General features: G+C 41.8%; 1 protein-coding gene across 2 annotated transcripts in view; it reads right to left on the bottom strand.

Annotated features, from left to right (window-relative positions):
* Positions 1-19,649, bottom strand: part of dscc1 (DNA replication and sister chromatid cohesion 1) — a 56,000-nt gene extending 36,351 nt beyond the window's left edge. For both annotated transcript variants that reach the window (XM_041189058.1, XM_041189059.1), the window contains exons 1-5: positions 19,411-19,649; positions 12,833-13,001; positions 10,680-10,814; positions 9,385-9,475; positions 7,733-7,871 (exon numbers count right to left, since the gene is read on the bottom strand). In XM_041189058.1, the coding sequence (XP_041044992.1) occupies positions 7,733-7,871; positions 9,385-9,475; positions 10,680-10,814; positions 12,833-13,001; positions 19,411-19,628 (752 nt within the window). In that variant the 5' untranslated portion in view covers positions 19,629-19,649. The remainder of the gene's footprint in view (positions 1-7,732; positions 7,872-9,384; positions 9,476-10,679; positions 10,815-12,832; positions 13,002-19,410) is intronic.
* Between the last annotated feature and the right edge of the window lie 1,602 nt (positions 19,650-21,251).

Here is a 21,251-nt window from a genome sequence, read left to right as displayed (position 1 = left end):
TACCAGGGCTGCCACCTCCACTCCAAGTGTCCGAAATGATCCTTTCATTTGCACCCAAAGTCCACTCAATGCCTCTGCAATAAATTATTGAGCCACTCACGTCCAGCATTACATACTGCCATACCTTGTACCAGAAAGAAGAAAAGGTGAAGCATACTCAGGCCATCAGGACCAAAGCAAATTTAATGTTATTGTCACATTGAATGCGTAATGCCATTACCATTACTGGTGTTGATGTCCATACCAGCAGACATATAAACCAAACATAAATGTACAGAAAATAACCCATGATCATGGTGCCTTTAAATTACATTTCCGAGTGCTATGTCTTGGTGCCCCCTCCTCATTGGCACCGGCATTGGAGACAGCCTGCTGACTGTTATCTTGTTGGCCTTGATGACCTTGGTAGTCGTCCTCTGACCAGTGGAGCCTGTGCTGGCCCCGCCTGGGAGGGAGCGTCCATTGCTGTTTTTAAACCCGCTGCTGGGTCACCATTGGACCCGGCAGCTGACAGGCCTTTGCCCCCACTCGGCCTTTCCCGACCAGTGGGGTGCCGCAGTTCATGCTGGGCGGGCCTTAATTGGCCCGCCAGCGTGAAATTATGGTTGAGGGCCAATCATGGGCAGCAGTCCGTTTCCCGGCCAATCTTGGGCCTGCCCACCAAACTCAAAATTCTGCCCCAGATCATTACAAGGTCATTCAATCAAGGCTAACACTCCTCTTCAAGCTGGTGTTAACATTGTTTACTGAGCTGTCAATTACCCATCCTTGGAGCTCAGCCAAGCATTCATGATGAGGCCATCTAGAAAAACAGATGTCTGGCCATCTGTTCCACCTGCTTTGTTGATAGAGCAAATGGAGAAAAACTTTTGCCTTTGGTGAGAGAGTCCAGAACAAGGGGGTATTAACCTTAAAATTAGAGCCAAGCAGTTCAAGGGCGATGTCAGCAAGCACTGCATAAAGAGAGTACTGGAAATCTGGAAGCTCCCCTCCATGCTCCCAACTCCACCCTCCACAACTGAAAACTGGTCACCTGAAAATTTCAGAAGTGAGATCAATAGATTTTTGTTCAGCAAGGATATTAAGGGATAGAGAACAAAGGTGAGTAGGTGGAATTAACATGTATAGCAACCATGATCTAACTGATTAGCAGAATAGGCTTGAAGGGCTGAATGGCCTACTCCTCATCCTATATTTCTTTGTTCTTAGCAGATACTTGAGGGGATTTAAAATTTTTGAACAGGTTTCAAGATTGAGAGTTCTTTTCCAGTATCAATTGTGTATGAGTATTGATGAAAGAGACAGGCTGTCGGAGCTTTTTGTCTTGCACTCATCAGGATAGAATCGCAAGAGTACCAAATTCTACCAAGAGAAATCTGCTAATGGGTCCTCTACTACTGTCTACCGCAAGCCTACCTTCACCAGTTAATATAAGTGTTCAGATTTTTACAGCTCTATGCTATACAACTGGCATTATCAGCAACCCCGTAAATAGGGCTGGAGCCTCATGCTCACCGTGCAAGCTTGATGGCAAAATAGAGCGCATCAAAGCTATCCTGCAGGGTAACAGCTACCATGATCAGATCGTTGCTCGCTATATGTTGCTCAAACTCATGAATGGGCAAAAGGTCACTACTTTCGGTACTGAAAGGTGCCCAGTCTACCTCAGATTACCCTGGAAAGGTATGGCGTCTCAAAAATTTGTGCAACAGGTGAGGCTAGCTATTTCATGCTGCTATTATGCCCTAGCAATGAGTGGTATTCTCCACTAACACGGCGCTGCCATCAAGCCAAAAAGACATCCTGCTTACCACACAAATGAACAATGTGGTGTATGAATTTCAGTGTTGGTGTGATGCCAAGTATGTAGGCCTTATATCCCAACACCTGGCGGATTGTGTCAAACAATACATCCTTTCAGTTGCTCACAACAGGCAGAGTATTGACTGTACTCAACCAGCCCATACTTGTAAAACTCAGACCATAGTATCCAATATTATATGTGATTCCATGATTAAACAACACTCAATAAACAATCCTGATTGTGCTAAGAATTACACTAACAACCAATTTAAGATTATCAGTCAGGCTCACAATGTGGCTCACTTATGTGCGCTGGAAGCTACTTTTATTCATACGCAGGGCCCTTTGACAACTAAACAAAAGCTTGAAGGATAACTGTTTGCCTGATGTATTCTTCATGGCAACATCTCGACCAATCAGCACCTTTTCTCATACGGTATAAATTGTTGTTCCATTTGAAATTTGGTATTCTTAAGATTCGGTCCTGATGAGTTCACGATGAAAAGCATGTCTCTTTTTTCTGCAATACTGAAGTTAAGACATAGGAACAGGAGGCAACCATTCAGCCCATTGAGCCAGCTATGTCATTCAAGGCTGATCGAACACTTTAATGCCTTTTACTCAAGCTACCCCCATAACCATTTACATTATTGTTAATCAGAAACCCATCAATCTTTACCTAAAACATACTCAATGACTGAGCCTCCATTGCCCTCTGGGGTAGAGAATTCCAAAGGTTCACAGCCCTCTGAGTAAAGAAATTTCCCCTCATCGCGGTCCTTCTCTTATTTTGAAATTGTGTCCCCTGGTTCTAGACTCCCCAATCAGGGGACACATCTTACCTTATCTACACGGTCTATTCCTTTAAGTATTTTGTAGGTTTTAATGAGATCACCTCTCATTCTTTGAAACTCTAGAGAATACAGGCCCAATTTGCCCAATCTCTCTTCATAAGACAGAACCGCCATCCCTGGAACAAGTCTGATGAACCTTTGTTGCACTCCCTCTATGGCAATAATATCCTTTCTGAGGTAAGTGGACCAAACTGTACATAGTACTCCAGGTGCAGTCTAACCAAGCTTCTATACAATTGAAGCAAGACTTCACTACTCCTGTACTCAAATTCTCTTGTGATAAAGGTTAACATTCCATTAGACTTCCTAATGGCTTGCTGCACCTGCATGTTAGCTTTCAGTGACTTATGGACAATGACACCCAGGTCCCTTTGTACATTTACACTTTCTAATCTCTTACCATTTAGGAAATATTCTGCACACCTGTTCCTTCTAACAAAGTGGATAACCTCACATTTTTCCTCATTATATTCCATCTGCCATGTTCTTGCCCACTCACGAAGTCTGTCCAATTCCTCCTGTAGCCGCTTTACATCTTCCTCAAAACACACATTCCAACCTAGCTTTGTATCATCCACGAACTTGGAAATAGTACATTTGGTCCCCACACCCAAATCATTGATATATATTGTGAACAGCTGGGGCCCAAGTACTGATCCTTGCAGTACCCCACTAGTCACAGACTGCTAACGCGAGAATGACCTGTTTATTCCTACTTTCTGTTTTCTGCCTGTTAGCCAATCCTTAATCCATGCCAGTATATAACCTCCTATCCCATGTGCTTTTACTTAGCTAATCAACTCCTGTGGGGGACTTTATCAAAAGCCTTCTGAAAATCCAACTATACTAAATCCATCAACTCTCCTTTATCAATTTTGTTAGTAACATCCTCAAAAAAAACTCCAACAAGTTCATCAAACATGATTTCCCATTCGCAAATCCACACTGACTATGCCAATCAGATCATGATAATCCAAGTATCCATGTATCACATCCTTTATAATAGATTCTAGCATTTTCCCTACCACTGATGTAAGGCTTACAGGTCTGTAGTTCCCTGTTTTCACTCCCCCTCCCTTCTTAAATCATTTGCTACCTTCCAATCTTCAGGAACTATTCCAGAACCTAGTTCTGTACTACAAAGCAACTAATTATATAAGAGTGAGAACTCTCTTAGATTGTTAATAGTTTTTTTTCATCCCCACATGGTTCCTGAGGTTTGCCCACAACGGATATTAGAAGGGGTGTGTCACAGTGAAGATGGAAATCTGGTGGGATGGAGATGACATGAAAGGGATGACAAGGAAGGATGGAAAAGCTTTATGCAGCTTTTGGCAGAGTGTGGGGTTTTGATTCTAAAGTCTTTGGTGAAAGAATAATGAGAAAGATCCTAGTGCGCTTTAATTAGATGATTTTCAAAATGTCAGAGGTACGGCTGCTTGATGGGCTTGGCTAAGGTATTTTATGAGTACTTTCTTATGAGTACTATCTGCCTTTACCAAAGAAGATGCTGCCAGAATCATTGTGAAACAGGAAATAGTGGTAATACTGGGTGAACTAAAATTTGTTAATGAGGAGAAATTAGGAAGGCTGGCTGTACTTAAAATTGGTGGGCAGGGCAGGGTCAATATGGACATGTGGTTGGCCAGGGACAGCGATGTCATGGGGAGGTTGGAATGGCAAGGGAGGGAAGGGGTGGCTTTGTGTAGCTTTTACCAGATGAGGTGTTTTGATTCTACCAGTCTTTGGTGAAAGAATAACCAGAAATCCAATATTGATAGTAGCACTGTTCCAATAAAAATATGAATTTCACTACAAAAGTCTTGCAGGTCTATGCTACTAAAAAATCTGGATTCTTGTTGTAACGTGACTGTTATATTAAAGGAGCATCACTTGTTACCCTTCATTTAGTTGTAATTTCATGATTACTCTATTAAAATAAAATTCTGAGGACTTTGATTAATCAGTGTTGTAATCTTAACCAAACAATCTGAGCAAAATAATCATTATTATTTAACTTGAGCCACCAGAAAGCCACAAATACTTAAAGGAAGATTGATGACATATCAGCAATGATCAGTGATCAACAACAACTTATATTTATATAGCCTCTTTAACGTAATGAAGTGCACCAAGGTGCTTCACAGGATTGTTAAAACAAAATTTGACACCGAGCCACAATTAAGGAGATATCAGGACAGGTAACCAAATGTCTTGTCAAATGTTTTAAGGAACACCCCAAAGAAGAAAAAAAAAGAGGCAGAGTGGGCAAGATTGAGGGATGGAGTTTAGGACTTTGGCAGATCAGTGAAGCAATCACCATTTCTACAATTGAGTGTGCCAGAAATAAGTTTTGCTGCTCTTTGTATATTTAATCATAAGGTTTAGATTAGCCATGGAAAAGCACAAAGATCAATCTAAAGTAAAAATATTTAATTGAAGGAGTGCCAATTTCAGTGGGGTGAGAACAGATCTGTCCCAGTTAGGCAGATCCGTAATGGAACACTGGGTTGCCCTTTAAAGAGAAGACAGTTCGGTTACAGTTGAGGTACATTCTCACAAGGAGGAGAGATAGGGCAACTAAAGTCAGAGCTCCCTAGATGATAAAAGAGACAAGAGTAAGATGACGTCCATCCTAAGAGATCTGGTAAAATCCAACCCATAGAGAGTAATCCGACACAAGAATAGGGTGCATATGACAGATGTTAGGTTGATTATACAAGTGAGAGCCAGGCTGAATATAGAAAGTTCAGAGGGAAATTGAAAAAGGAAACAAAAGAGGCAAAGAGCGAGTATGTGAAGAGGCTGGTAGCTAACATAAAAAGGAATCTAAAAGTCTTCGTAAGCCATACAAATAGAAATACAGAGTAGTAAGAGGAGGGGTGGGGCCAATTAGGAACCAAAAGGGATCTACGCATAAAGGCACAGGGCATGATAAAGGTATTTTATGAGTACTTTGTATCTGTCTTTACCAAAGAAGAAGATGCTGCCAGAATCATTGTGAAACAGGAAGTAGTGGCAATACTGGGTGAACTAAAATTTGTTAACGGGGAGAAATTAGGAAGACTGACTGTACTTAAATTTGATAAATCATCAGGACCAGATGGGATTCATCCAAGGATGCAGAGAGAAGTATGGGTAGAAATTACGGAAGCACTGTTCATGATTTACCAATCCTCCTTAGATACAGGGATGATGTCAGAGGACTGGAGAATCGTGAATGTTGCCCTTGTTCAAATAAAAGGGTGTAAGGATAAATCCAGGAACTACAGGCCAGTCAGTTTAACTTCAGTCATCGGAAAGCTTTTAGATACAATAATCTGGAAGAAAATGAACAGTAATTTCAACAAGTGTGGATTAATTAAGGAAGCTAGCACAGATTTGTTAAAGACAAATTGTGTTTAACTAACTTGACTAAGTTTTTTGATGAGGTTACAGAAAGGGTTGATGGGGGTGCTGCAATTAATGTGGTGTATATGGACTTCTAAAAGACATTTGTGCCACATGATAGGCTTGTCAGCAAAAGTGAAGTTCATGGGATAAAAGAGACAGAGACAGCATAGATACAAAGTTGGCTGAGCAACAATAAGCAGAGAGTAGCGGTGGACTGTTGTTTTTCAGGCGAGAGGAAGGTACACAGTTATGTTGATAATGGGGCCACTGCTTTTCTTGACAATATTAACAACATAGGCTTAAGCGTATAGGGCACTATTTCAAAATTTCCAGGTGACACAGAACGTGAAATTATTTTGAACTATGGAATATAATGACGGACTTCATGAGGACACAGACTGGTGGAATGGGCAGACATGTAGCAGATGAAATTTAAAGCAGGGAAGTGAAAAGTGATTCATTTTGGTAGGAAAAATGAGGAGAGGCAATGTGAACTAAAAGGCAAAATTCTAAAAAGGGTAAAGGAACAGAGGGACCTGGGGATATATGTACGCAAACTGTTGAAGGTGGTGGGCAGTGGTTAAAAGGTGAGAAAGTGGTTAAAAGGGCATATGAAGCACTAGACTTTATAAATAGAGGCATAGAGTACAAAAACATGGAAGTTAAGATGAACCTTTATAAAACACCAATTTGGCCTCAACTAGAGTATTGTTCCAATTCTGACCACCGCTCTGAAGGAAGAATGTGAAGGCTTTAGAGAAGGTGCAGGGAAGATTTATGAGAATGGTACCATGGATGCGAGACTTCAGTTACGAGGGCAGATTGGAGAAACTGGGGTTGTGCTCCTTGGGGAAGACTGAGAAGAGATTTGAGATGTTCTAGATCATTAGGGATCTCGACAGAGAAGGTAGAAAGAAATCATTGCAGTAGCAGAAGAGTCAAAAACCAGAAAATGTAGGTTTAAGGTGTCTGGCAAAAGAGCCTTTGGTAACATGAAGTAAACCTTTTTATAGAATGAGTGGGTGGGATCTGAGTGTTGGGGAAAGGCAAATTCAATTGTGGCTTTCAAAAGGGAATTGGATAAGCACCCGGAAATAAAAAAAATTGAAGGGCTCCAAGGAAAGTGCGGAGGTGTGGGACTTGCTTAGTTGCTTTTGAGACAGTTGACTTGGCATGACGCGTTGTATGGCCTCCTTCTATGCTGTAACTATTCTATTATTCTGTGAATTCTTCTAAGACCAAAGGAGATTTTACTGACCAATTAAAAAAGAAATTTGACTCACTGGCATTGGAAGAGTTTAAACAAGATCTTGCAAACTATGAATTGCTGGGAAAATCAGGTTTATCTGTTTTTAATGATCAAGACATCCCCCCTGTTTTTTTTTTTAAATAGTGTATCATCAAATATAAATACAAAATATGCACACTTACCAATAAACAATCAATTAGACAACATCAGGTTCCCCTCTGCCCAATTAAAATAAAGGACCAGCAGATCCAGGACAAGGCATTTTTCAGAATGTTATAGAAACACAAACTAATTTGCAATCGGAACTACAGCACAGCTTTGTTCTGTGTCAAACTTCATGTACATGCCAGGACCAAAGCAAGTCACCTTTCATCAACAGTAAAACTGCTTTCAGCCATCATCACCAATAGTTTATTTGCACAGTGTCACTCACCTTGGTTCAAGAAGCTCCAGTTCTTGTAGACAAATAGTTAGAGGAATCTTACTGAAAGACCAAGACTCTGAATCGACCAACTGGATCACATGGCTTAGGAGCTTCATCTCATAATCAAATTCCAGAATTCTCCAGTACCCTAATTTACGGAAGGAAGGAAAGGGGCAGTGTAAAAACAGATGATTCCTCAATTAAGGCAAATAGGTACAGCTTGCTATTTTAATTAAAACGCTGTGATTAATATTCTGGCTTGCTAGCAGTAATAGACACCACTCCAGTCAGTGCAAGCTGCCTGTTTTAGAGAAAATGAGGGCACAGTAGTTACAAAAAATAATTCACTAATGAAACACATGTCAGAGCTGCTATAAGTGATGAACATTTGTATACTGAATCACATAAACCTGACAGCTCACGTATCATAAACAGCAAAGTTCAAGCAGTTATGAAAGCTTACTTCACTTTGCTAATTTTGTGGTCTCTTAAAATAATCTAAAGACTGATATATATAGTTTGAAGGAGAAATCAGTCATCAACTTACACAAGGTATTATGGTCAACAAGTAAATTGTGGGTCCTTATGTACCGAGATGTTATAACAACCTTTGACGATGTGATCAATGAAGAATTATATCATCACTTGACTGACAAGGCACTTAACCGGGATTTGTTCACGCATTGGACATAATTATTCTCGGTGTTAAATTGTCAATTGAATGTCACACACTGTGACCAAATAACTTAAGGCTGATATTTCTGTTAGGCAGGATAAATGGCTTCATAACTGAATATGCACTATAATAGGGAGAGTCAGACGACCTCATACCACGATTACAAAGCTCAGTTTAACAACATAATTTGACCTCTGGGATGCATTCTGGTGAGCTCTTGGTTTCCAAGTTTGATGCCTTAATCGGTCCTATCTAAAAGTTAGCAACTCACACTTCGGTACAGGTCCAAAAAAAGGAACAACTTCCCAGCCACTCACCTGCATGGGCATTTTCAAGGGAACATTGATTTTCTGGTTATTCTACTGTGGCGAGTAAGGACAACACAGTCAATTACGTTCTGGTTTTCATCCAAACCATACATTTTCCAGCAGGAATCACTGGACAGTGAGCAGAAGAGGTGTCCTTGACTGATGTCTCCCCTTGCACCCCAACTAACCTTGACAACAGATTGAACCTGGGCTGGCTCAGTAATGTGCCATACAGAGCAATTATCAATGGAGCCATCAGTGCTGCTCTTGATACAAAGGCCATGCAGCTTGGGTGTGGTCAAGGCCCACAGCCTTTGATGTGTAAAGCCCACTCAGCTGCTGCTTAATGTTGCTTGGACTGAAATAAATTGAAGCTATGACTGTGGGAATCTGAGACCTTCAGGTATTTACATCTAAGCAACATATTATGTTAACCTACTAGCCTAGCAGACAGTGTGGTCTTTAAAGTGGTGAGTCAGAGATTCAAATATTGAATTTCTGCAGAGGTTTCTTCTACTCATTCACCATAATCTTGATGCAATAGTATGTTAACGCAGGGGAAAAAAGCATCATAAGTAACTTTTAGACATTTTTTGTGGCTCGGTGAAGTTATGCGAAATAAACAGGACAGCCTCTGTGGAAAGTTACCCCCATTCATCTCCACTCTTCCAATTTACCTTCAATCCTGCATGCATGTATCAACTGTAACTGCTGCATTATTTCCTGTTCGCTGGCTTGAATAGTTTCCATTAAATCCTCCTTTGTATACTGAAATGCAAAGAGAAAAGCAATATCAATCAAAAGACAAACATATCAGATATAAAATGTACTAAATTATGGCGAAGCAAAACTGTGAGGGGTGGGGGGGACATGATCAAATTACGATGCGTGGTTCCCCAGGGTGGTGGGGTGCAGTTTAATCTCAGAGTGAGTTGGAGCAGTGCTGTGAAGTGGCACCGAGTGTAGCTCAACAACGAAAGAAAATATCATCCTACAATTCGCTTTCATTCTCCACTCAGTTGCCACCTTAAGTTTCACTAACAAATCCTGACAGCAAATTACCTCCCACCCAATAAACCAAATCTACAGATTTTGAGGGAGGAAGGTCTTGGAACAAAGACTGACACCTTCAATAAGATTCTCTCACAAGGGCCCGCTCTCTTATGACCTTTATTGTAAACTTGAAAATGCAATTATTATTTTCCGTGTTGCAGATATTCTTCGCCTTGTGGGAGTTCTTCAAATTATGGAGCTTTGCACATGAGATTGAAAGAAGACAGACAGACTTGCATTTACACAGGACATCTCAGAATGCAACTAACTTAGTCCTTTTGATGCCCAATCATTGTTGGAATGGAGGGATTATGGCAGCCAATTTGCATACAGCAGTCAGGTCTCACAAATAGCAATGTGATAATGGACAGATAATCTGTCTTAGTTGTGTTGAGCGAGGGATAAATATTAGCTAGAATACCAGGAAGATTACCCCAAACCTCTTTGACATAAAACCATGGGATCATTTACATCCACTAGAGGAAGCAGCTTGTGTCTTTGTTTAACAACTCACGCAAAAGACAGCACCTCTGGCAGTACAGCACTCCCTCAGTGCTGCACTGGGAGTGTCAGCCTAAATTTTTGTGCTCCAGGAGTGGGACTTGAACACATGGCCTTCTGATTCAGAGGTGGGAGTCTACTACCTGGGCCACAAGTTAGCCTTTATGGCTCAGCAGATTTATCCCTGTGAGTAGCTGGACCATAAGACCAGGAGAATCCCACTTTAACCCATGGTCTGTATTGAGTTAGCTGATCTCAAGCTAGGCAGCAGCAGGGTTGTTATAATTACCCTCAGCATTGCTGGTTTGAGGGATGCAAAAAATCAACAAGAAATTCTAGTCTGAAATCTAGAGCTAACATACATTCTAACTTGTTAAATATAATGGTCCAAAAAGAGATAACTACACATAAAAAATACCTTTGGATAAGTTGAACTTCTTTCTTTCTCACTAAAAGGCCCCTCGTATTGGTTTTCCATTAGAAGTTTCTTTAACTTCTTCAATTTCGGCCGAGATCTTTTCAACTCCCAGTAGCTTTTGGCAAAACCATAAATCTGTACAAAATCAAAGGATGTTTAATTAAAACAAACACCACTATAGCATTGGAAGTGGCTGGTTGAGGATGAATTATGAAGATATGCAATCTCAGTTTCAGTTTGAAGGCAATTGTATTATTTCTGCAAGTTGCTTGTATTCAAACCCAATAACAAGAAACCCACTGACACTTGTAATTTAACCCCAAATAATTCCTATTTTACTTTTTGTACAAAACCTGTATGCTTTTACAATTTAACTTACTCAAAATTGCCTCCACAGCCAAGTATTTGGGTCTGAACCTCTGGAGGGGGGGGGGGTCTACCTTTCTTCCAGCATATTCCTGGGCCCCACAAACCTTCTCTGACAGATTCTCCACACTTCCTTCCCCCTCCAGTATTCTGTTGCAACCATTTACACTTCCTCTGGACCAATCTTTTGTTTCTATACTTCTCTCATTTAAATCTTGCACTGTCATCACTTTTGTTACTCAATCATTTTTGCCTTCTGACATATCACAAACCTCTCCCTTTTGTTCTTTTCCTGCCCCTTTACCTGCTTAAATCCTGTTCATATTTAACATTTTTCAGTTCTGATGAAAGGCCAGAGACCTAAATGTTGACTGCTTCTCTCTCCAGAGACAATACTTGACTTTAGTGTTTTGACATTCTTTGTTTTTACTTCAGATTTCCAGCATCTGCAGTATTTTATTTTTCCCCCACATAATCTCCTCTGTTCTCATGAAAAAAGCCCCAATTTATCAAGTCTGTCTCTGTATTGTTATCTCCACATTCCAAGCAGCAACCTAGTGAATCTACACAGTATCTCCTTAACTTCACCCACATAATTCCTATAATGTAGAGCCTTGAACTGCACACAGTACTCCAAACATAGTCTCAGTAAGCATTTATAGACTTATCATACATTGGGATTTAATTATTCCATACCTTTTTCAATGTATCCCAGTAATTTTTTTATGGTTTAATCATTTGAGGTGCTGCTTTCAATATCTTGTGAACACCAAAATACCTCTTAAGGTTTTCTACCATCAATGAAGTTCAAGTTTGCACTGTGATGGAGTGTTTCTTTTTATTCATTTTACGGGATGTGGGTGTCACTGGCTAGGCCTGCATTTACTGCCCATCCCTAATTGCCCTTGAGAAGGTGGTGGTGAGCTGCCTTCTTGAGCCACTACAGTCCACAGTGCTGTTAAGGAAGGAGTTCCAGGATTTTGACCCAGCGACAGTGAAGGAACGGCAATATATTTCCAAGTCAGGCTGGTGAGTGGCTTGGAGGGGAACTTCCTGGTGGTGGTGTTCCCACATAGCAATGCTCTTCTCCTTCTAGATGGTAGCGGTCATGAGTTTGCAAGGTGCTGCCTAAGGAGCCTTGGTGAGTTTCTGCAGTACATCTTGTAGATGGTACACACTGCTGCCTTTCACGACTCCTCAGATACCGAAGCAGTCCATGTCCAAACGCAACAGGACCTGGACATTATCCTGGCTTGGGCTGAGAAGCGGCAAGTTACATTCGTGCCACGCAAGTGCCGGGCAATGCCAAATGGGTTAGTGGGTTACAAAGTCATATGGGTTAACTCCCTGATTATGCTGAGATATCCATCTTTAAGATCTTCTTCTTTGCAACTCACGAAGCCAGTGGTGAGGAAAGAAGGCAACATGACAGATTATCATTAAACCTCAAATAGCACACTGATACACCTTAGAGAAAGAAATGTGCTGCCTTACCCTGGCCTGGCCTATGTGTGACTCCAGCCCCATACCAACATGGTTGGCTCTTAACTGCCCTCTGAAAGGCCCAGCAAGCTGTTCAATTGTGCCAAATTACTTGCACTGGTTCAAGAAGATGGTCCACCACCACCTTTTCATTATAACTGGAACAGGGAGTAAATGACGGCTGTGTCAGCGATACTCACATTTGGAGAATAGTTTTTATAAAACCCATTTGTATCTCAATACACACATGGGTGTGCAGAGTTAATTATTCCCTCAAGAAGTCCTTGTTTACATAAAGACTTCACCTGACAGTGTATCAAATGATCTGTGCTCAAGTCAGATGTAAGCTGGTCAGGGGTTTTGCAATCAGGTATGATGAGCAACATGTTTGATGTATCAGCTATCTTCAGATCATAAGTTTTATCTTCACTACACAACACAGCATGTTCATCCATATCACCTCGAATAGTCAGGCTGAAAGCAAAAAAAAAACAAAACACTGAACTGAGTTTAAGCATTTTTAAAGAAAAATAACATTAGATATGTCCTTATTTTGAACATGTCAAACCATAAAAATCGTGCATACCATTCAACCCTCCAAGGCAACAGAGCTAGGAACTAATCTACTGCTTTAGCAAGAGTACAGCAAGACTGGGGGAAATATGAAAGAGGGGTGGCAGGAGCACTGAGAGTGAGAGGACAGCAAGGCTTGGTGGTGGTGGTAGGGGGGTGAACATAAAATAAACGATAGCAGCGTCAAGAGCAAGAGCACAGTGAGACCAATGGGATGAAAAAAGAGTGGCGGCAACACCACCAACAGTGAGCACAGCGAGACCAGCAGGAGGATGAAAGAGCTAATGGATTCACAGCCGACTGCCGCATTTGAAAAAAAAATCAAGTGTGCTGTCCCAGGGTTGGCTGGTGAGTATTTCTCTTTCTCTCCCAAGGGCATTCGTTCAAATTAGGAGCTAAGTCATTAAAAACTTTAATCAAGGCAAGCATACCAGTAAGTAAATTAATAGGAATATTAGCACAGGTCTGGAGGCATTAATTCAGATTAATACTTTAAACAAGGAACTAAGTAGTTGTAAAAGAAGGAATAGAGATTTTTTTTAGATCATGGGCAGCTGAAACTTGTTGCTTGCAATTCTGTGCCATGCAGGAGTTTCACAACACCACATGTTTTAGGGGAGCATGTCATTAAGGGTCCTGCATGGTATTGCCCCTCCAGGCGCCAGGGTAAAGGACATCACTTGAGAGGGTGCAGAATATTCTGCAGGGGGAAGGGAGTAAGCCAGAAGTTGTGGTACATGTCAGGACTAATGACATAGATAGGGCAGCTATTGAGTTCCAATAGTCAGATTTTCAGGAGTTAGGGAGGAAGTTAAAAAATAGGACCTTAAAGGTAGTAATCTCTGGATTATTCGCAGTGTCACACACTAGCGAGAGCAGAAATAGGAAATAGAGAGACCTGAGGCATGGTGCAGGAGGGAGGGCTTCATATTCTTTGAACATTGTGACCAGTTATAGGCAGGAGGCAGCTATTCAAAAGGGACGATTTGCATGTCAACAGGATGGGACCAGTGTACTCGAGGGAGGGTTCACTAGTTTGATTGGGGAAGGTTTAAACTAAAATAGCAAGGAGGTGGGCATCAGCATACAGGAGCAGAAAAGAGGAACAGGGTGCATAATTTGAGAATGTCAGACAGTAATAGAGAAGGGAGTGGCACCATATTAGATAAGAGTGAATTAAGAAGGACAATGATGAATATAGAGGTTTAGAATGCATGTATGTCAACACACAGTGTGGAGAATAAGGTTGGTGAGCTACAAACACAAATAACTATGTGGGAAAATGATATCGTGGTAATAATGGAAGCATGACTCAAAACTGCTATGTGATTAATATTCAAAGATGTAAAGTGTTCAGAAAAGATAGAAAAGGAAAAAAGGGGAAGTTGGGCAGCAGTACTGATTAGGGAAAACATTGTAATGTTGGAATGAGAAAATGTCCTTGATGGGCAAAGATAGAACCTATTTGATTAAAGTTGAGAAGCAAAATCGGTATGATCATGCTACTGGCAGTATTCTATAGGTCTTCAAATCTTGAAAGAGGTGTACAAGAGCAAATCTGCAGAGAAATCACAGGGATGTGCCAGAACTACAGAGTGCTGATACTGGGAGACTTCAATTACCCAAATATCAACTGGTTAGAGGGTTAGAGTAAAGGGGGGGGGGGGGGGTGTAATTTAAGAAATGTGTTCGGGGAACTTCCTTGACAAATATTGTCTCTTTCCAACTACAAAGGGCACATTGCTGGATCAGATGCTGGGGAATGAGGTGGGCCAAGTGGAACAAGTGTCTGTGGGGGGGACACTTGGGTAAGAGTGATCATTGTATCATAAGGTTTAGATTAGTGATGCAGAAAAACAAGGAACAAACGAAAATAGAATGTCTAAATTGGAAGAGGACTAATTTTAATGGGATGAGAAAGGATCTGGTCCAGGATAAAATGGAACCAAAGACTCACAATATAAACTGTAATGGAACAATGGGTGATCTTTAAGGAAGGGATGCTTCAGCTACAGGCTAGGTACATTCCAATAAGGCCAAAGCTCCTTGGATGATTAGGGAGATGTAGAATATGATGAAACAAGAAAAGGATGTATGATACATATCAAGTGAATTCTTCAAGCTAGAACCAGGTCAGCTACAATAGGTTGAGAGGGGAAGCGAAGAGGAAAATAAGATTGGCAGAGAGAGAATATGAAAATCAAATGGCAGTCAGCATAAAAGGTAACCCAAAAATATTCTACTGGAATGTAAAGACTAAGCAGAAAGAAGGAGGTGGCATGGGTCCTATTAGGGACAATATATGTATGTATATATGCTTTATAAAACTCTAGTTAGGCCACAACTAAAGTAGGACAACCAGTTCTGGTCACTGCACCTTAGGAAAGGTATGAGGGCCTTTGACAGGGTGCAAAGGAAGTTTACCAGTATGGTTCCAGGGATGGGGATTTTAGCTACAAAGTTAAGCTGGAGAACACGCAGGGTTGTACTTGGAGAACAGGAGATTGAGGGAAGATTTGATAGAAGTTTACAAGGTTACGACAGATTTGGATAAGGTAGACAAGGAAAAACTGTTACCAATGGTACAAAGACTAGGGGACACAGATTTCAGGTTTTGGGCAAGAGATACAGGGGGAATACGAGGACAAACGTTTTACACAGCAAATGGTAATAACCTGGAACTCACTGTCCATGAGAGTGGTGGAAACAGATGCAATCAATTATTTCAAAAGGAAATTGGATGGGCACTTGAGGGAAATAAACTTGCAGAGCTAAGGGGATAAAGCAGGTGAATGGGATTGACTGGTTTACTCTCGAGAGATCTGGCATAGACACGATGGGCCAAATGGCCTCCTTTTGTGCTGTAAATAACTCCATTATACAGTTTCTCAGCAGCAGGGTTGCTATATAGAATATATGGCACAGAAACAGGCCAATCAACCCAGCTAGCCCATGCCAACTGTTATACTCCACTCAAGCCTCTTCGTCACCTATCAGCATAACCCTCTATTCCCTTCTCGCTGGCTACTAAGTTTGCTCTTCCACACAAGTGGAAACACTCCATCTACCTATTCTTCAAAATATTTCATAATTTTGAAAACCTATAGGTTACCCCTCAGCCTTCTTTTCAAGAAATAAAGAGCCCCAAGCTGTTCATCCATTCCTGGTAATAAGTATAACCTCATAGCTCTGGTATCATCCCTGTAAATCTCTTTTGCACCTTCTCTGCTGCTTCTATACCCTTTTTATAATATGGCCCAGTACTTTGTGGTTGAACCACAGTTCAATAAAAGTTTACCAATCACTCCTCTAATTTTCAATTCTTCTTCTTCAGTTCTCTGCCCAAAGGCAATTCACCAAACCACAGCAAGGTGCCATGATTTTTTACTACAGATAGGATGCAGAGGCAGACCCGATGTCTAAATCATTGGGACCAAGTTTCTAACATCTGTCACTCGACATAACCATCCTTTACTCCTACACTCTGCTTTCTGTCTGACAGCCAGCTATCTGTTACGTGTCCCCTGATTCTGCGTGCTCTGATTTTAGTCATTAGTTGATTATAGTTGATCAAAGGTCTCTTGGAAACAGAAATACTGCCCCTATTGTATTGCACTTGTTTATTCTCTGTTACCTCTTCAAAAAACTCAAAGAGGTTGGTCAAGCAAGACCTGCCCTTTTGAAACCCATGTTAACTATTCGTGATTATATTTTGGTTTCTCGATTTTGTTTCTATTTTCTCCTTTAGTAAGGATTCCATTATTTTCCTACTACTGATGTTGTTTGGACATATTCTATCTCCTAATATAGGTATAATGTTAGCTATCCACCTGTCCTCTCATATTAAATCTTTTCTCTAACTAATTATTAAATATGTGTGCTAGTGCCTCTGACAACTCTTTCTTGCTTCTTTTAAAATTCAGGGGTGCAATCCATCTGGACCAGGATTTTATCCTGAGTTTCATCATTTCTTTTATCTCTTCACTTTTAAATGTGGTTATATCATTTCTAATCTCATCTTCCAATGCCATGTCCATCTGATCTGCCTTCCTGGTGAACACTGAAGCAAAAAACATTACTTAACATTCACTTGAAAGGAGTGTTTGGGCCCTTGGACGGTGAAGAGGGGGGAAGTAAAGGGGCAAGTGTTGCACCTTCTGCGGTTGCATGGGAAGGTGCCGTGGGAGGGGTTTGAGGTGTAGGGGGTGATGGAGGAGTGGACCAGGGTGTCCCAAAGGGAACGATCTCTGCCGAATGCCACCAAGGGAGGGTGAAGGGAAGATGTGTTTGGTGGTGGCATCATGCTGGAGTTGGCGGAAATGGCAGAGGATGGTCCTTTGAATGCGGAGGCTGGTGGAGTGATAAGTGAAGACAAGGGGGACCCTATCATGGTTCTGGGAGGGAGAGGAAGGTGTGAGGGCGGATGCGCGGGAGATGGGCCGGACACAGTTAAGGACCCTGTCAAACACCATGGATGGAAAACCTCGGTTAAGGAAGAAGGAAGACATGTCAGAGGAACTGTTTTTGAAAGTGGCATCATCAGAACAGATGCGACGGAGGCAAAGGAACTGAGAGAATGGGATGAAGTCCTTACAGGAAGCGGGGTGTGAGGAGCTGTAGTCGAGATAGCTGTGGGAGTCGGTTGGCTTGTAATGAATATTGGTGGACAGTCTATCACCAGAAATTTAGACAGAGAGGTCAAGGAAGGGAAGGGAAGTGTCAGAGATTGACCATGTGAAAATGATGGGGGGGGGGGTGGAAATTGGAAGCAAAATTAATAAATTTTTCCAGGTCCAGACGAGAGCATGAAGTGGCACCGAAGCAGTCATCGATGTACTGGAGAAAGAGTTGTGGGAGGGGGCCTGAGTAGGACTGGAACAAGGAATGTTCCACATACCCATAAAGAGACAGGCATAATTGGGGAACATGCGGGTATCCATAGCCACACCTTTAATTTGGAGGAAGTGAAACGAGTAAGGAGAAATTGTTCAGTGAGAGAACAAGTTCAGCCAGACACAGGAGAGTAGTGGTGAATGGGGATTGCTCGGGCCTCTGTTCGAGGAAGATGCAGAGAGCCATCAGACCATCCCGGTGGGGGATGGAGGTGTAGAGGGATTGGACATTCATGGTGAAGAGGAGGCAGTTGGGGCCAGGGAACTGGAAAGTGTTGATATGATGTAGAGTGTCAGAGGAATCGCGGATGTGGGTGGGAAGAGACTGGACAAGGGGAGAGAGAACGGAGTCAAGATAGCAAGAAATGAGTTCCATGAGGCAGGATCAGGCTGACACAATCGGTCTGCCAGGACAGTCCTGTTTGTGGATTTTGGGTAGGAAGTTTTTTTTATATATATTTTTTTCTTTTCCCACCTATTTCCATTATTTTTAAATGTATTTCCATCCATTGTTTTATCTCTACCTTTTAGCCTATTTTGATCCCTTCCCCCCACCCCACCCCAACTAGGGCTACCTGTCACTTACTCATCCTGCTTTCTACCCTTAATGTCACCATTAGCACATTCCTTAGCTAATATCACCACCGTCAACACCCCTTTGTCCTTTTGTCTATGACATCTTTGGCAATCTCTTCTTTGCCTCCACCTATCACTAGCCCTTATTCCAGCTCTACCTATCCTACCCCCTTCAACCAGCTTATATTTCACCTCATTTCTATATTTGTTAGTTCTGATGAAGAGTCATATGGACTCGAAACATTGCCTATGTTCCTCTCCGCAGATGCTGTCAGGCCTGCTGAGTTTTTCCAGTTATTTTTGTTGTTGTATATAAATACAAGTTTTTTTTTTCCTTTTTGTGGCATATTTTATTATTTTGTTTTATGTTCCTTGATAATTTAATTTTACACTTTCTCTGTCTTCCTAATTTGTGGGGCTTTTCTTCCAATCCGTTCCCTCCTTCTCTCCTCTGCTCTCCATGTCCTGTACAACTCTTTCCATTACTCAATTTTCCCTTATGCCTTTATCCATCCGTGGCGCCTCTTTGCGTTTAAGCGTTCTTGTCCTTTAGCAAAATATTTTTTTCAGGACTTTAAGTCGAAATGTTATTTCATATACTGAATGAAAAAATACCTCAACTATTAATATCATTTCTGTTCATCTTCTGAAAACCTCAGTCCTTTCCTGGTTTGGGATATGTATTTTAATTTTACATATATGGTCCTGGGAGGTGGCATTACATGCATCTATGTGCCCTCTACGGGGACAAAAACAACCTGGACTTCCCTGTTTTGAACATCTCGTGGTGAAGAGGGCAAGAGACAAACGTTGCTCTTGCTGTGTCACAGAAGTAACCTTACCTCTGTCCTGATTCGATGTATTTGCAAAGCGTGTCGTCCAATTCCAACAGGCAGTAATCCTCCGAGCTGAAACTATCACTGAACGACAGGCACTGAACCAACGGCTGTAACTCGGCTGGGTCCACTTTCGCGACCTGTAAAGTGGCCTGAATCTCCTGCAGAGTCCTCATGATGCAGAGAGGATTGCACGGAGCCAAGCTGACGGAAGCTGCATCCATCACTGATTGACAAAGCAGAGAAGCCCCTGGGCCGGAAACACCCATGAATTAGACACTGTATCCAATCAGAGCAGAGGGCGGGAGAAATGTCTGTTACCTCGAAACAATCGCGCCACTTTAAGCTGGCTGTAATTGAAAGGGGCAGTAAGAATATTTACCAATGGACTGCCGGACATGTTACAAATCAGTACAATTTTTATTCAAAAGAGATGTTTATAATGAATGGAATGGGATTGAAAAAGTGCATAAGAGTCTGAAGAAACGATTTACTCGAATAGTTTGAGTGATGAGGCACCCCGGTCAAACTTCCTGATAAACACTGGAGCAAAGTAATCCTTTTCATATTTTTGTCATTTCGCTATCGGTACCTGTGATCCTGCCCCCCACATTTCCACCTCCCCCCCCTCCACCCCAACCGATTCCGCAGCCCCAAATCCACCCTCACGGGGTTGGGAAAATTTTCGAGAGGAAAATACGACAAATGCCGGAAATCTGAAATAAAATCAGAAAATACGGGGAATACACAGCGCGTCAGCGGCATCTGTGGAAAGAAGAGTGTTAACGTTTCAGTTCAACTACTCTCGGAAGAACTGAAAGTTTTAGGTTTTCTTTTGTTGCTTACTGCCTTTCTAGCTTTCGTGCGAAACGGCATATTGAGACTTTACGGTATTTGTCTGCAAGCCATCTGACCAGGGCCATCGGCATAACTAGTCATGATCCTGAAGAGTCATAGAAACTAGGAGCAGGAGTAGGCCATTTGGCCCTTTGAGCCTGCTCGTTCATTCATTATGATCATGGCAAACCATCCAACTCAATAGCCTGCTCCCACTTTCTCCCCATATCCTTTGATCCCTTTCACCCTAAGAGCTATATCTAATTTTTTCTTGAAAACATATAATGTTGTGGCCTCAACTACTTTCTGTGGTAGCGAATTCCACAGGCTGAATATTCTCTAGATGAAGAAATTTCTCTTCATCTCAGTCCTAAATAGTTTACCCCATATCCTCAGACTGTGACCCCTGGTTCTGGACTCCCCCACCATCGGGAACATCCTTCCTGCATCTACCTCTCTAATCCTGTTACAGTTTTATAGATTTCTCTGTGCTCCCCCCTCATTCTTCTGAACTCCAGCGAATATAATCCTAACCGACTCAATCTCTCCTCATATGTCAGTCCTGCCATCCCAGGAATCAGTCTGGTAATCCTACATTGCACTCCCTCTATAGCAAGAACATCCTTCCTCAGATAAGGAGACCAAAAATGCACACAATGTTCCAGTGTGGTCTCACCAAGGCCCTGTATAATTGCAGCAAGACATCCCTGCTCCTGTACTCGAATCCGTTCGCTATGAAGACCAACATACCATTTGCCTTTTTTACCGCCTGCTGCATCTGCATGCTTACCTTCAGCGACTGATGTACGAGGATACCCAGGCCTCGTTGCACATTCCCCTCTCTCAATTTATAACCATTCAGATAATAATCTGCCTTCCTGTTTTTGCTACCAAACTGGATAACCTCACATTTATCCACATTATACTGCATCTGCCATGCACTTGCCCACTCACTCAGCTTGTACAAATCACGCTGAAGCAACTCTGCATCTTTCTCACAGCTCACCCTC

This window comes from Carcharodon carcharias, chromosome 6, assembly GCF_017639515.1.
Source record: "Carcharodon carcharias isolate sCarCar2 chromosome 6, sCarCar2.pri, whole genome shotgun sequence".
NCBI classification, from domain to species: Eukaryota; Metazoa; Chordata; class Chondrichthyes; order Lamniformes; family Lamnidae; genus Carcharodon; species Carcharodon carcharias.
Note: the sequence above shows the minus strand (reverse complement) of the source record. Positions and strands in the feature narration are given on the sequence as shown.